General features: G+C 37.7%; 1 protein-coding gene across 9 annotated transcripts in view; it reads left to right on the forward strand.

The window, feature by feature from the left end:
- TUT4 (terminal uridylyl transferase 4) overlaps positions 1 to 16,922 on the forward strand; it is a 149,778-nt gene that overhangs the window by 29,421 nt on the left and 103,435 nt on the right. For 5 of the 9 annotated variants that reach the window (XM_082667510.1, XM_082667513.1, XM_082667511.1 and 2 more), the window contains exons 3-4: positions 4,775 to 4,825; positions 4,919 to 5,082. In XM_082667510.1, the coding sequence (XP_082523636.1) occupies positions 4,775 to 4,825; positions 4,919 to 5,082 (215 nt within the window). The remainder of the gene's footprint in view (positions 1 to 4,774; positions 4,826 to 4,918; positions 5,083 to 16,922) is intronic. The other 4 variants (XM_082667515.1, XM_082667516.1, XM_082667517.1 and 1 more) reach the window with 1 other exon arrangement.

Here is a 16,922-nt window from a genome sequence, read left to right on the forward strand (position 1 = left end):
GATATAAATGTGAGACTGCAAGTGTGACTGAGATTTAGTATGACTGCAACAGGGACTTGCGGGGGAATGTGGCAAAAGACGTAGCTGAAAAGGCACACAAGAATTGGAAAGTAAAGGGCCTTTTAGGATATGATAAACAGTTTGGACTTTATTATGAGTGTTTTGAGAAGCCACTGAAGAGTTTTAACCAAGGTAGCACTGTGATCATATATATATACACAAATATATATGTTTATCTTTTCAGCAAATTCTTTGACAGGAGCAAAACTGGAAACAGATTCAATAGGACACTGTTGCAATTTACTTGAGAATTATCATTGTAAAATTCATTTTCTTATGAGATCTTGATCTTAGCGTTACTTGTTTATAAATATTATCCATGTCTGTTTAAATTAATGAATTTTTCTTGGCAGTCTTTTTTCCTGATGTTTCTATGGCTAAAAGAATAAAACCTTTTCTTGATGTATAAACAGAAAAAGCTATTTCTAAATCATTATTTACCACACTTTGAGAAATACTGACAAAGAGTTCAGAAATAGCTTCTTTTTATTTCTGGTGGTACACAGATGATGGTTTATTGACAAACCCTTTTTTTAATTTAATAGAGGTACCTTTGTATGTAAGAAAAAATGTTAATAATTTCATAGGTATGTTAGGACAAGGCCCAAAAAAGTAAGTCAATTTAAAGACAATATCAAATAAATAATAGTACTGCTAGTGTTTAGATATGGCAGATCTAAACATGACGGTATGTGATTGATTGAAGTTGGGAAATACTGGTGCATAAGATCAGCTACAGGGGTCTGGTCACTTGAATTAGTGAAAAATATGATTTAAAGATTATTTTCTTAAAAAGGTGACAAAATAAGGTGACAGAGTGAGGTGGTTAAGACTGTGAGCTCTGGAGTAAAATTTCATAGGTTTTGAATCTTATCTTCCCCACCTAATAACTTCGTAATCTTGGATAAGCTGCTTATCCTTTAAAACATGTCTAAGTTTCCTCATTTTTTAAAATGTGGAGATGGTGCTGCCTTTGTTATAAAGATTAAGTGAAATAATTCAATAGAGTTTCATGTAGTCCCTGACACAGTAGGCAGGCAATGGCAATTAATATCCTTTATTATTATTATTTCTCCGATTAAATGCAGTTTTGTTATTTGTTAACATGGAGAACAGGTTGAAATAGCTTAAGGAAGCTAGTAGACCAAATAGAGGTCCTTTCAGGAAACTTGTTTTAACAAACTAATAAGAATGAGGGACTTCATGGCAGTCCAGTGGTTAGGACTCTGGCGCTTTCAACATGGGGGCTCAGGTTCGATCCCTGGTTGGGGAACTAAGATCCCACGTGCCACATGGTGTGGCCCACAAAAAGAAAAACCGAAAAAACCCAAAAATGATTTATATGGGAATTCCCTGGTGGCCCGGTGGTTAGGACTCCAGGCTCTCACTGCTGAGGGCCCAGGTTCAATCCCTGGTCGGGAACTAAAATCCCACAAACGGTGTAGTGTGGCCAAAAGATTAATGGATTAATCTCCATTAGGTCCAACTTTAGCTCCCACCTAGCACTTCCACCATTTTTCCTTTTGCCGTTTGTACATTCAGTAAATGTTTTGGGTGATCTCCGCTATGTGCAGGTACTGATCTAGTTGCTAGGAATATAACAATGAACTAAACAGATAACACTGTACTTACTTACAGAGTTAATATTCTAGTGGGAGGAGACAGACAACAAACATAGTAAACAACAAAAGTATATAATAAGTTAGATAGTGATAAATCTTATAAGAAAAATAAAACAGGAAAGGTCATAAGGAATGATGCTGCTGTGTCTGGTGGTGGTGTTTCAAATTTAAATTGTCACTGAGAAGGTGACATTAGAGCAAACACTTGAAGGTAAGAGGTGAGAGAGTGAGCCTGGTGAATATTTGAAGGGAGAATATACTAGATCTGGGCTTCTCAAACTTTAATGTGCAATTAAAGTGAATCAATTGGGAATTGTATTAAAATTCAGATTCTTGGGCTCCATTCTCCGAGATTTTTGATTTAGAAAATCTAGAGTCTGAGATACTGGATTTCTAACAAGCTCCGGAATGAAGCTGATGCTGCTGGTCAGGATCATGCTTTTGAGCAGCAGAACCTAACTCATCTTCTTACTTTCACTTATACCATCCTTCCTTGTGTCTTCAACATAGCAGCCAGAATGATCCTGTTAAAATTATTCAGATCATGTTACTGCTGTTCATCATGTTTCAATGGTTTCCCATATATCAGAGTAAAAGCTAGTGTCCTTGCTGTGACCTTTGTGATCTTCGGCACTCCCCCACCCCCCACTTCTCTGCCCTCATTTATCTACTTCTCATCATTTCTCTCTGTTCCAACTGCATGATATCCTTGCAGTTCCTCAAATGTGAAGGCAAATGTCCACCTGATGGCTCTTGCATTTGCTTTTTCCTTTGCCTGGAATACTCTTCCCCCAGATGTCCATATGGCTAGCTCTCTTACCTCCTTCACCTTCTCAGTGAGCCTTTTGCTGGGTCACTTATCTAAAATTTACAAACCTCACCTCCACCTCTGGCACTCCTTATTCTTTTTACCTTTTTAATTTTTCTCCATAGTTCTTACTATCATCTGTCATATTTAAATTTTTTATTTACCTTTTTATATTAGTTTTATTGAGATATAATTCACATGCCATAAAATTTGCCATTTAAAAATATACAATTTAGTGTTTTTTAGTGTATTTACAAAGTTGTGTAGACATTACCACTGTCTAAATCATGAATATTTTCACCACCCCCAAAATAAACTCCATACCCATTAGCAGTCACTACTCATTACCCTCTCCTCCTAGGCACTGCCAACCACTAATTTAGTTTCTGTCTCTATAGACTTGCCTATTTTATATGAGTGAAATCATACAACATGTGGCCTTTTGTGTCTGGCTTTTTTCATTTAGTATGTTTTAAGATTCATCCATGTTGTAGCATGTAGCAGTACATCATTCTTTTTCATTGCTGAATAATATTCCTGTTATGCTCCTCTTGTGGTAGGAGACACATCACCTCCAGAGAGAGGCACACTATTTTTATTTAGAAAAATTAGTGCTATCAAGAGAGAAGTGAATTTCAGGGTTCTTGTAGATGGCATGTAGAGTGGCTTTTGAGGGCAGAGAGGAGAGGTTTATTTATTATCTATGAGCATTTACTTTTAGAAGTGCTTTTAGATACGTCCAAATCAATTTCTTTATTCAACACACTATTATTAAGTGTCATCTCTGGTCTAGGCATTGTATTAAAATCTGAAGGTACAAAGTTGAATAAGATCTGGTCATTAGCATCAAGGAATTCATTATCTAATTGTAAGAGGTAGATAAATAAATGCAAATTACATTGCTGTGAAAATGTGAGATAATAGCGGGTGCTATGAGAATATAAAGAATATCAGACTGTCTTCTTTTTTCAAAATTATTTTATTTTTGGCTGCGTTGGATCTTCGTTGTTACGCGCAGGCTTTCTCTAGTTGCAGAAAGCGGGGACTACTCTTTGTTTTGGTGTGTGGGCTTCTCATTGCAGTGGCTTCCCTTGTTGTGGAGCACAGGCTCTAGGCACATGGGCTTCAGTAATTGTGGCACGTGGGCTCAGTAGTTGTGGCTCGTGGGCTCTAGAGTGCAGGCTCAGTAGTTGTGGCACATGGGCTTAGTTGCTCTGCGGCATGTAGGATCTTCCCAAACCAGAGAGCGAACCCTTGTCCCCTGCCTTGGCAGGCGGATTCTTAACTACTGCACTATCAGGGAAGTCCCAGACCGTCTTCTGAAACAGTTGATGCTTAAACTGAATTTTGCAGGACAGGTAAACATAACTAGTTGAAGTAGGAAGGGCCTTGATGGTGGAGGGAACAGAACATGTACAGGCATTGATACTTGGAGTAGCACTGATCCATTCTAGCACATTTGGTATGAATGAAGTGAAAAGTGTTAGGGCAGGATATAAGATTAGAGATATAGACAACTTAGCTCTCTTTTTTTGAGGTCTTGGCTTAAAGTCTCAGAAAAGCCTTCCCTGACCCCCATATCTAAAGTTTGTTTCCCTCTCAGTTACTTGTTTTTTTCCTTTATAGCACTTACTACAACTTGGGATTATTGTATTTAAACTGTTGACTGCCTTCAAGAGGGCAAGCACTGTGGGTTATATGTTAAAGAGTTTAAACTTTATTCTGAACTCCATGAGAGCCTGTTAAGTATTTTAAGCAAGAGAGTAACATGATTCAATTTATATTTAAAAAAACCACACTGGTGGTGGAACCTACTATTATTCTAAGTATATATTGGTAGGTGCTGGAAATGCAAAGATTGAAAAGAAAGCACATAGTCTGTGCCTTAAAGAGATCACAATCTAGTTAGGAGGCAGAGAAGCAAAGAAAAAATATTGGTGTGGTAGAGATATCCATGAGTTCAGTGAAAGCAAAGAAGGAGCCTCATGTGAGTCTGTGGTCTGGAGTATATATGTTCTTTTAGCTTCTTTTGTATATTGATAAAGTCACTGAAGTGACTTCGGTTCATTGAGTCATCTTTGGGACTTAAAGTAGCTTTATATCATATTTACTTCAGAGATTCGACAAAATGGTTATGTTATGTTACCCTTGTATAGTGAGTCTCAGTCATATTTGTCTTTTTTGATATAGATTCGTTGGAAGAAGATAGGCATTTGACCCATGAAGTAGATTTTTCTTTGTGAATTTTGATATCATGTATATCTTTTACTTTTATCTTACATAGGTATACCAACGTGCACAACGAAGGAAAACATAAAGGAAGAATATTTTTTCCGTATGTGTATAAATTGAATGTCTGTTTTTCATTAAAAAAATTTTAATTTACCAATTCGGATGATGGTAACTAAGTGATTGCTTCCTTTTCTAGGTAAAATGAAGAACGATGAATCTAATAAAGAAAATTCTTCAGAGATGGACTATTTAGAAAATGCCACTGTGATAGATGAATCTACATTGACACCTGAGCAGAGGCTAGGCTTGAAACAAGCAGAAGAACGCTTAGAAAGAGATCACATCTTTCGACTTGAAAAAGTATACTATGTGTTTTAGTTATTTGGAGGAAAATGCATGTTTCATAACTTTTCTTTCCCAAGTACAGCTCTTTTTATTTTTCTTATTATATTCCTTAGGTGGAGATATCATGCATCTTTCCTTCCTTCCCTATTTCCTTTCCTCTTCTCTCCCTCTCTTTCTTCTTTCCCTCCATTTGTTCAGCAAATCCTTACATCTGTGAGTCTGACTTCACTCATTCATCCCAGACTCGACAAGCTGTGGCCTATCACCTTGTTTTTGTTTTTTTTAATTGTGGTAAAATACCTCATGTTTTTATAAACAGAGTTTTATTGGAACACAACCATGCCATCCTTATTATCTATAGCTGCTTTCTTGCTACCATGGCAGAGTTGAGTTTTGAGAAGTTGCTACGGAGAGTATGTGGACCACAAAGCATAAAATATCTACTGTTTACCAAAGCATAAAATATTTACTGAAATATAACTTTGTCCCTTTACAAGAAGTTTGCTGACCCCTGATTTACTCGCTTATCAAATAGATACTGAGAGCTTGTTATGTTCTAGATACTGTGCTAGGCACTGGGGATATATGTTGGTGAAAATGGCACAGTTTCTGCCGATTAGAAGTTAACGGTCTATTTGGAGTGACAAATAAATTAGCAAATACTACAGGATGTACCAGACTTCCTCCTTTCCCCCTCGGTTTTCTCTTTCCTCTTTTTTTCTCCCATATTTACTGAATATCTCCTATGTATTAGGAACTGTTCTAGCCATAGGTATCTTGTTGCTGAGTACTAATTAATTTCTTAACCTAGAAATACAGATTCCCAGCCTTAACAGTAAAAACACTGCTAGATATTGAAGGAAAGAATCATAAATCAGTCTGTTCTTAAATAGATACTTGGGATATTTGTTAGTATGCATACAGGGAAATAGATCATCATTCTTGATAAATAAGGAAGGAAAAAAAGAAATGGTATGATTTTGTATAGCTTAGAAAAACAAGATTATATTTAAATTGAAGAAGGCAATCCTGAGTCATTAATAGAATTTATGACAGTAGTCACCCTGTGAAAGTAGGAAGGAATATCAAGGAGTAGAGGCCCATAATGTAGGATAGAGTTTGGATTATATAGTTAGTCTCACAAGATCCTAGTTAAAAGCAAGTCTTTTTTGCAATTTGCTATTTTATTTTTTTTTTATAAATTTATTTATTTTTGGCTGCGTTGAGTCTTTATTGCTGCACATGGGCTTTCTCTAGTTGTGGCGAGCGGGGGCCACTCTTCATTGTGGTGCAAGGGTTTCTCATTGCAGTGGCTTCTCTTATTGAGGAGCATGGGCTCTAGGTGAATGGGCTCCAGTAGTTGTGGCACGTGGGCTCAGTAGTTGTGGCTCGCAGGCTCTAGAACGCAGCCTCAGTAGTTGTGGCATACGGCATGTGGGATCTTCCCGGACCAGGGCTGGAACCTGTGTCCCCTGCATTAGCAGGCGGATTCTTAACCACTGCACCACCAGGGAAGCCTGCAATTTGCTGTGTTACATAGTTCTGTCTTTCCTCTCACTTTCCCTTTCCTAAGTTTGAAATTAGTCTGGATCTGTGCATTATCAAGATAAATATTGAGTACCTTTCATGTGCCATGATCTGGTGATAAAAAGTTGAATTGGGGCCTGTGTGGTTTTTTAAAAACCACCATACTGCCTTTCTAGGAGTTTCTCTTAGAGAAAGGCGTGTAAGCAAATAATAATAGTAATAACAATATTGTTTGAAAATAGGATCTTAGACAAAGGAGTAACCAACTTGAGTTGGGGTATAGAGGCATCAGTTTGGGGAATGCTTTATAAGTAGGTGACATTGGAACTGAGTCTGAAGGAATGGCTAGGAGTTGGGTTAGGGAATGGCTAGTGTAGGTAAATTGTATGACATGTATAAAGGGAATGTGAAAAATGTATTTTCAGGGAATATAAGCAGGGGACTGGTTGGGAAGATATGTAGTATATGAAGCAGGAAAAGTCAGTTCTTGGGAGAAGGAAGAAGTTGGGGTGGAATGGATATTTGATAGTAGTAGGAAAGAATGGCCTGGGGTGAAAGAAAACTTGGAAGCATGGAAAACATTTTGTTGTTGAATTTAGATTAGCAATGATGTAAAATCAGTGTGTGCCAATACCAGCATAGATATCTATAGTTTCTTTTTCTTGTGGCTCCTTTTTGGTTTTCATGCCATCCCAAACCTCTTGTCAATCCAGTATATTGTTAATTAAAGTTTTTCTTTACCAATTTTAAAATACTCATTAAGAATATTCTTACCAACTTGCTTTTGATTGCATCAAGTATTTGGTTCGCAGTGTACTTACAGATTATCTCATTGAGGAGTAAAGATGTAGATTTTTAACGTGTACTAAAGAAGGAATAAGTCCAAACTGTTAGATCAGAAGAGTAAATTTCCCTATAGCAAGTGTTAAATATTGACTAGGAAATACTTAGAATCTCCATGCCCAGGAATCTTTTTTTTTTTTTAATTTCAAGTTACTACTTTTTTTTTTTTTTTTTTTTTTTGCGGTACGTGGGCCTCTCACCGTTGTGGCCTCTCCCTTTGTGGAGCACAGGCTCCGGACGCACAGGCTTAGCAGCCATGGCTCACGAGCCCAGCCGCTTCGCGGCATGTGGGATCTTCCCGGACCGGGGCATGGACCCGTGTCCCCTGCATCAGCAGGTGGACTCTCAACCACTGCACCACCAGGGAAGCCCCCAGGTTACTACTTTTACTTTTTTCCAGTTTTATTGAAAAATAATTGATATACGTGACTGTATAAATTTAAGGTGTATAGCATGATGGTTTGATTTACATATATTGTGAAATGATTACCACAGTAGGTTCAGCTAACATCTTCTCGTATAGATAAAATGAAAAGAAAGAAAAAAAGAAAAAAAGGAATAAATATTCTTGGGATGAGAACTTTTAGGATTTACTCTCTTAACAACTTTCTTATATATCATTCAGCAGTGTTCATTACATTCCTAGTACTTACTTATCTTATAACTGGAAGCTGGTACCTTTTGTCCATATTCCTCCAATTTTCCCCTCCCTTCCTCTGGTAACCACAAGTCTAATTTCTCTTCCTATGAGGGTTTTTTTTTTTTTTTTAAGATTCCTCATATAAGTGATCGTACAGTATTTGTCATTCTCTGTCTCACTTATTTTACTTAGCATAATGCCTTCAGGGTCCATCTATGTCATTGCAAATGGTAGGATTTTCTCATTTTTTATGGCTGAATAGTATTGTATGTCATATAAGTTTCAGGTGTGCGATATAGTGATTCATAATTTTTAAAGGTTATACCCCATTTACAGTTATTAAAAAATATTGGTTATATTCCCCGTGTTGTACAGTATGTCCTTGTAGCTTATTATATACATAATAGTTTGTACCTCTCTATCCCCTACCCCTCTATTGCCCCTCCTCCCTTCCCTCTCTCCACTGGTAATCACTAGTTTGTTCTCTATAACTGTGAGTCTGATCTCTAATTCATTTATTTCTGCTCTGATTTTGATTATTTCCTTTCTTCTGCTGATTTTGGGATCAGTTCTTTTTCTAGTTGCTTATGGTAGAGTTAGGTTGTTTATTTGGGATCTTCCTTGCTTCTTAATGTAAACATTTATTGCTATGAAATTCCCTCTTAGAACTGCTTTTGCTGTATCCCACAAGTTCTGATATGTTGTTTTTCCATTTTTATTTGTCTCAAGAAACGTTTTTATTTCCCCTTTAATTTTTTCTTTTATCTGTTGGTTGTTCAGGAGACAAATCTTTATTCTAGTTGGTCTACAGAAACTTTAAAGGAGGCTTATCGATATATTTGTTTAATGGCAAAATAAATATTTTGACTATAATAAAGGAATTTTTAAACATTTTTCATGTGTCCCTTCTGTGAAACTAGAAGCTTCATGATACTGAGGACTTTCTTGTCTTATTTACTGTTGTGCCTAATACAGTGCCTTGCACATAGTAGTTGGCCAGTAATTAAAGGTAACAGTTTGCTTAGTGGTTAAGTGTATGGGCTTTTGGAGTCACTAGGTCTAGCACTGTCACTTACTGGTTAGATGATATTGGATAAGTTATTTAACCTCTTTAAACCTCAGTTTCTTTTTATTTATTTATTTATGGCTGCGTTGGGTCTTCGTGGCTGTGCACAGGCTTTCTCTAGTTGTGGCGAGTGGGGGCTACTCTTCGTTGCGGTGCATGGGCTTCTCATTGCGGTGGCTTCTCTTGTTGCAGAGCATGGGCTCTAGGCGTGCGGGCTTCAGTAGTTGTGGCACGTGGGCTCAATAGTTGTGGCTCACGGGCTCTAGAGCACAAGCTCAGTAGTTGTGGCACACAGGCTTAATTGATCTGCGGATGTGGGATCTTCCCGGACCAGGGATCGAACCCATGTCCCCTGCACTGGAAGGCAGATTCTTAACCACTGTGCCACCAGGGAAGCCCCAGATCTCAGTTTCTTTATCATTTAAATGGATTCGATAAAAATAATGATACCTCGCTTATTGGGCTATGATGATTAAATTAGATAATACAAGTAAAGTTCTTAACACAGTGCCTGGTATGTGCTAAGCACAAAATAAAGATTAGCTACTTGTAGAATTGAATTATTTTACCAAGTAGGGCAGTTTTTATTATTTCATTTTATGGGTATAGAAGCAGGCTCAAGAGTTAGAGATTTAAATGAGATCAATTGAGATGTCATTTCAGGCCTCTGGCTCCCCATTCAGTGTTATACCAAGCTTTTCTTACTAAAAGATTCCAGACGCAGTCGTTGTCTGCTCACATTTTACGATTGAAAAAGTTGTCTAATGAGTGCTCTCATGACTGCTGTAGTGACTTCATCAATATGCATGGCTTTAGGAATTCTGTGTTTATGCTTTCAACTCCTGAATCCAACGCTTCTTGCCACTTACACCACTCTTACCTTGAACCAAGCCAACCAACATCATCTGGATTATTGTAGTATGATCATAATGGCATTAGACTCATCTTGTTTCTATTCTTAATATAGAAGGCAAGTGATCCCTTTGAAATTAGATCTTGTAATTCTTTGCTCAGAAGCCTTCAATACCTTCCCCTCACACTTAGAATAAAACTTGGAGTCCTTATGAGGAGTCTTGTCATCTGACCCCCTTTACCTCTCTTTTCCAGTCATAGTAGCCTTTTTGTGATTTTGCAAACAGATTAGGCACATTCCTTCCTCAGGGCCTTAGCATTCACATTTATCTCTGCTTGGAATGTCTTTTCATATATCCACACAGCTCAGTCTTTCACCTCAAGACATTTTATTAATAAGTGATGACTATTATTAAAAAGGAGATAACACCTCCCCCACATTCCTATTTATTTATTTCTTTGTACATTTGTTTATTTATTACCTGTCTTCCTACAGTAGAATGTCAATTCATGAAGACAAGGATTTTCATTTGTTTTGTTTACATTATCATCCTCACCTCCTAGAAAAGTGTTTGACATAGTATGAGCTCAGAAAATACTTGGTGAATTAAGAAGTAGCTGTGGTTGGAAACTGAGAGAAAGAAGTCTGTGAGGGCTTAATTCATTCTGCAATAAGGACAGATTTGAAATAGTTTTAAACTAAAGAATTGAAATGACTAGATTGAGCTGAATTTTCTTATTTGCTTGTTGCCTTGGGCAAATTATTTACTTCTAGGGATTTAGTTGCTTTGCTAGTAAAATGGGGAATCCTCATACAGATGTTGTAAGGTTAATAGATACTCTATAAATGAAGACTGTATTTATTTTTAGTCTGTGGCAGGACTGTTTCTAAATTTGGGGCAAGTTTCCTATTTAAAGGAAATTATGTTATATTCTGAAGTGAGAATCTTTTTGTCAGGAGTTGCAGCCTATTGAAAGTCAATCTGAGATAAAAATTAAGCATTGCTGCAATTTCAGTGTAAGACACTAGAAACAATATTTTAAAATTCAACATGTATTTATTGTGTTTTTAAAAATTTTTTAATTTTATTTTTTTTATACAGCAGGTTCTTATTAGTCATCAGTTTTATACACATCAGTGTATACATGTCAATCCCAATCGCCCAATTCAGCACACCACCATCCCCGCACCCCCGTGGCTTTCCCCCCTTGGTGTCCATACATTTGTCCTCTACATCTGTGTCTCAACTTCTGCCCTGCAAACTGGTTCATCTGTACCATTTTTCTAGGTTCCACATACATGCGTTAATATACGATATTTGTTTTTCTCTTTCTGACTTACTTCACTCTGTAGACAGTCTCTAGATCCATCCATGTCTCAACGAATGATTCAATTTCCTTCCTTTTTATGGCTGAGTAATATTCCATTGTATATATGTACCAGAACTTCTTTATCCATTCGTCTGTTGATGGGCATTTAGGTTGCTTCCATGACCTGGCTATTGTAAATAGTGCTGCAATGAACATTGGCGTGCATGTGTCTTTTTTTTTTTTTTTTTTGTGGTATGCGGGCCTCTCACTGTTGTGGCCTCTCCCGTTGCGGAGCACAGGCTCCGGATGTGCAGGCTCAGTGGCCATGGCTCATGGGCCTAGCCGCTCTGCGGCATGTGGGATCTTCCTAGACCAGGGCATGAACCCGTGTCCCCTGCATCAGCAGGCAGACTCTCAACCACTGCGCCACCAGGGAAGCCCTGCATGTGTCTTTTTGAATTATGCTTTTCTCTGGGTATATGCCCAGTAGTGGGATTGCTGGATCATATGGTAATTCTATTTTTAGTTTTTTAAGGAACCTCCCTACTGTTCTCCATAGTGGCTGTATCAATTTACATTGCCAACAACAGTGCAAGAGGTTTCCCTTTTATTCACACCCTCTACAGCATTTGTTGTTTGTAGATTTTCTGATGATGTCCATTCTAACTGGTATTAGGTGATACCTCATTGTAGTTTTGGTTTGCATTTCTCTAATACTTAGTGATGTTGAGCAGCTTTTCATGTGCTTCTTGGCCATCTGTATGTCTTCTTTGGAGAAATGTCTATTTAGGTCTTCTGCCCATTTTTGGATTGTGTTGTTTGTTTCTTTAATATTGAGCTGCATGAGCTGTTTATATATTTTGGAGATTAATCCTTTGTCCGTTGATTTGTTTGCAAATATTTTCTCCCATTCTGAGGGTTGTCTTTTGGTCTTGTTTATGGTTTCCTTTGCTGTGCAAAAGCTTTGAAGTTTCATTAGGCCCCATTTGTTTATTTTTATTTTTATTTCCATTACTCTAGGAGGTGGATCAAAAAAGATCTTGCTGTGATTTATGTCAGAGTGTTCTTCCTATGTTTTCCTCTAGGAGTTTTATAGTGTCCAGTCTTACATTTAGGTCTCGAATCCATTTTGAGTTTATTTTTGTGTATGGTGTTAGGGAGTGTTCTAATTTCATTCTTTTACATGTAGCTGTCCAGTTTTACCAGCACCAGTTATTGAAGGGCTGTCTTTTCTCCATTGTATATCCTTGCCTCCTTTGTCATAGATTAGTTGACCATAGGTGCGTGGGTTTACCTCTGGGCTTTCTATATTGTTCCATTGATCTATGTTTCTGTTTTTGTGCCAGTCCCATATTGTCTTGATTACTGTAGCTTTGTAGTATAGTCTGAAGTCAGGGAGTCTGATTCCTCTAGCTCTGTTTTTATTTTTCAAGACTGCTTTGGCTATTCGGGGTCTTTTGTGTCTCCATACAAATTTTAAGATTTTTTGTTCTAGCTCTGTAAAAAATGCCATTGTTAATTTGATAGGGATTGCATTGAATCTGTAGATTGCTTTGGGTACCATAGTCATTTTCACAATATTGATTCTTCTAATTCAAGAACGTGATTTATCTCTCCATCTGTTGGTATCATCTTTAATTTCTTTCATCAGTGTCTTACAATTTTCTGCATACAGGTCTTTCGTCTCCCTAGGTAGGTTTATTGCTAGATATTTTATTCTTTTTGTTGCAGTGGTAAATAGGAGTATTTCCTTAATTTCTCTTTCAGATTTTTCATCATTAGTGTATAGGAATGCAAGAGATTTCTGTGCATTAATTTTGTATCCTGCTACTTTACCAAATTCATTGATTAGCTCTAGTAGTTTTCTGGTGGCAACTTTAGAATTCTCTATGTATAGTATCATGTCATCTGCAAACAGTGACAGTTTTACTTCTTCTTTTCCAATTGGGGTTCCTTTTATTTCTTTTTCTTCTCTGATTGCCATGGCTAGGACTTCCAAAACTATGTTGAATAATAGTGGTGAGAGTGGACATCCTTGTCTTGTTCCTGATCCTAGAGGGAATGCTTTCAGTTTTTCACCATTCATAATGATGTTTGCTGTGTGTTTGTCGTATATGGCCTTTATTATATTGAGGTAAGTTCCCTCTATGCCCACTTTCTGGAGAGTTTTTATCATAAATGGGTGTTGAATTTTGTCAAAAGCTTTTTCTGCATCTTTTGAGATGATCATATAGTTTTTATTCTGCAGTGTGTTAATATGGTCTATCACATCGATTGATTTGCGTATATTAAAGAATCCTTGCATCCCTGGGATAAATCCCACTTGATCATGGTGTATGATTATTTTAATGTGTTGTTGGATTCTGTTTGCTAGTATTTTGTTGAGGATTTTTGCATCTATATTCATCAGTGATATTGGTCTGTAATTTTCTTTATTTTTTAGTATCTTTGTCTGATTTTGGTTTCGGGGTGATGGTGGCCTCATAGAATGAGTTCCTTCCTCTGCAATTTTTTGGAAGAGTTTGAGAAGGATGGGTGTTAGCTCTTCTCTAAATGTTTGATAGAATTCACCTGTGAAGCCATCTGGTCCTGGACTTCTGTTTGTTGGAAGATTTTTAATCACAGTTTCAATTTCGTTACTTGTGATTGGTCTGTTCATATATTCTATTTCTTCCTGGTTCAGTCTTGGAAGGTTATACCTTTCTGAGAATTTGTCCATTTCTTCCAGGTTGTCCATTTTGTTGGCATAGAGTTGCTTGTAGTAGTCCCTTAGGATGCTTTGTATTTCTGTGGTGTCTGTTGTAACTTCTTTTACATTTCTAATTTTATCGATTTGAGTCCTCTCCCTTTTTTTCTTGATGAGTCTGGCTAATGGTTTATCAATTTTGTTTATCTTCTCAAAGAACCAGCTTTTACTTTTATTGATCTTTGCTATTGTTTTCTTTGTTTCTATTTCATATATTTCTGCTCTGATCTTTATGGTTTCTTTCCTTCTGCTAACTTTGGGTTTTGTTTGTTCTTCTTTCTCTAGTTCCTTTAGGTGTAAGGTTAGATTGTTCATTTGAGATTTTTCTTATTTCTTGATGTAGGCTTGTATAGCTATAAACTTCCCTCTTAGAACTGCTTTTGCTGCATCCCATAGGTTTTGGATCGTCATGTTTTCATTGTCATTTGTCTCTAGGTATTTTTTGATTTCCTCTTTGATTTCTTCAGTGATCTCTTGGTTATTTAGTAACGTATTGCTTAGCCTTCATGTGTTTGTGTTTTTTACGTTTTTTCCTCCGTAATTCATTTCTAATCTCATAGCGTTGTGGTCAGAAAAGATGCTTGATATGATTTCTATTTTCTTAAATTTACTGAGGCTTGATTTGTGACCCAAGATGTGTTCTATCCTGGAGAATGTTCCGTGTGCACTTGAGAAGAAAGTGTAATCTGTTGTTTTTGGATGGAATGTCCTATAAATATCAGTTAAATCTGTTTGGTCTTTAGTGTCATTTAAAGCTTCTGTTTCCTTATTTATTTTCATTTTGGATGATCTGTCCATTGGTGTAAGTGAGGTGTTAAAGTCCCCCACTATTATTGTGTTACTGTCGATTTTCTTTTATAGATGTTAGCGGTTGCCTTATGTATTGAGGTGCTCCTATGTTGAGTGCATATATATTTATAACTGTTTTATCTTCTTCTTGGATTGATCCCTTGATCGTTATGTAGTGTCCTTCCTTGTCTGTTGTAACATTCTTTATTTTAAAGTCTATTTTATCTGATATGAGTATTGCTGCTCCAGCTTTCTTTTGATTTCCATTTGCATGGAATATCTTTTTCCGTCCCCTCACTTCCAGTCTGTATGTGTCCCTAGGTCTGAAGTGGGTTTCTTGTAGACAACATATATATGGGTCTTGTTTTTGTATCCATTCAGCAAGTCTGTGTCTTTTGGTTGGAGCATTTAATCCATTCATGTTTAAGGTAATTATCGATATGTATGTTCCCGTGACCATTTTCTTAATTGTTTTGGGTTTGTTTTTGTAGGTCCTTTTCTTCTCTTGTGTTTCCCACTTAGAGAAATTCCTTTAGCATTTGTTGTAGAGCTGGTTTGGTGGTGCTGAATTCTCTTAGCTTTTGCTTGTCTTTAAAGCTTTTGATTTCTCCATCAAATCTGAATGAGATCCTTGCTGGGTAGAGTAATCTTGTTGTAGTTTCTTCCCTTTCATCACTTTAAGTATATCATGCCACTCCTTTCTGGCTTGTAGAGTTTCTGCTGAGAAATCAGCTGTTAACGTTATGGGAGTTCCCTTGTATGTTATTTATCGTTTTCCCTTGCTGCTTTCAATAATTTTTCTTTGTCTTTAATTTTTGCCAGCTTGATTACTGTGTGTCTCTGTGTGTTTCTCCTTGGGTTTATCCTGTATGGGACTCACCCTGGACTTGGGTGGCTATTTCTTTTCCCATGTTAGGGAAGTTTTCAACTATAATTTCTTCAGGTATTTTCTCTGGTCCTTTCTCTCTTCTCCTTCTGGGACCCCTGTAATGCGAATGTTGTTGCATTTAATGTTGTCCCAGAGGTCTCTTAGGCTGTCTTCATTTCTTTTCATTCTTTTTTCTTTATTCTGTTCCACAGCATTGAATTCCACCGTTCTGTCTTCCAGGTCACTTATCCATTCTTCTGCCTCAGTTATTCTGCTATTGATTCCTTCTAGTGTAGTATTCATTTCAGTCATTCTATTGCTCATCTCTGTTTGTTTGTTCTTTAATTCTTCTAGGTCTTTGTTAAACATTTGCATCTTCTCGATCTTTGCTTCCATTTTTTTTCCGAGGTCCTGGATCATCTTCTGTCGTTATTCTGAATTCTTTTTCTGGAAGGTTGCCTATCTCCACTTCATTTAGTTGTTTTTCTGTGGTTTTATCTTGTTCCTTCATCTGGTACATAGCCCTCTGCCTTTTCATCTTGTCTGTCTTTCTGTGAATGTGGTTTTCGTTCCACAGGCTGCAGGATTGTAGTTCTTCTTGCTTCTGCTGTCTGCCCTCTGGTGGATGAGGCTATCTAAGAGGCTTGTGTAAGTTTCCTGATGGCAGGGACTGGTGGTGGGTAGAGCAGACTGTTGCTCTGGTGGGCAGAGAGCTCAGTAAAGCTTTAATCCGCTTGACTGTTGATGGGTGGGGCTGGGTTTGCTCCCTGTTGGTTGTTTGGCCTGAGGCAACCCAACACTGGAGCCTACCTGGGCTCTTTGGTGGGGCCAATGACAGACTCTGGGAAGGCTCATGCCAAGGGGTATTTCCCAGAAGTTATGCTGCCAGTGTCCTTGTCCCCACGGCGAGGCACAGCCACCCCCTGCCTCTGCAGGAGACGCTCCAACACTAGCAGGTGGGTCTGGTTCAGTCTCTATGGGGTCACTCCTCCTTACCCTGAGTCCCGACGTGCACACTACTTTGTGTGTGCCCTCCAAGAGTGGAGTCTCTGTTTCTCCCAGTCCTGTTGAAGTCCTGCAGTCAGCTCCCACTAGCCTTCAAAATCTGATTCTCTAGGAATTCTTCCTCCCGTTGCCGGACCCCCAGGTTGGGAAGCCTGATGTGGGGCTCAGAACCTTCACTGTAGTGGGTGGACTTCTGTGGTATAAGTGT

The sequence above is a fragment of the Grampus griseus genome, assembly GCF_964374135.1.
Source record: "Grampus griseus genome assembly, chromosome: 1".
Lineage (NCBI taxonomy): Eukaryota > Metazoa > Chordata > Mammalia > Artiodactyla > Delphinidae > Grampus > Grampus griseus.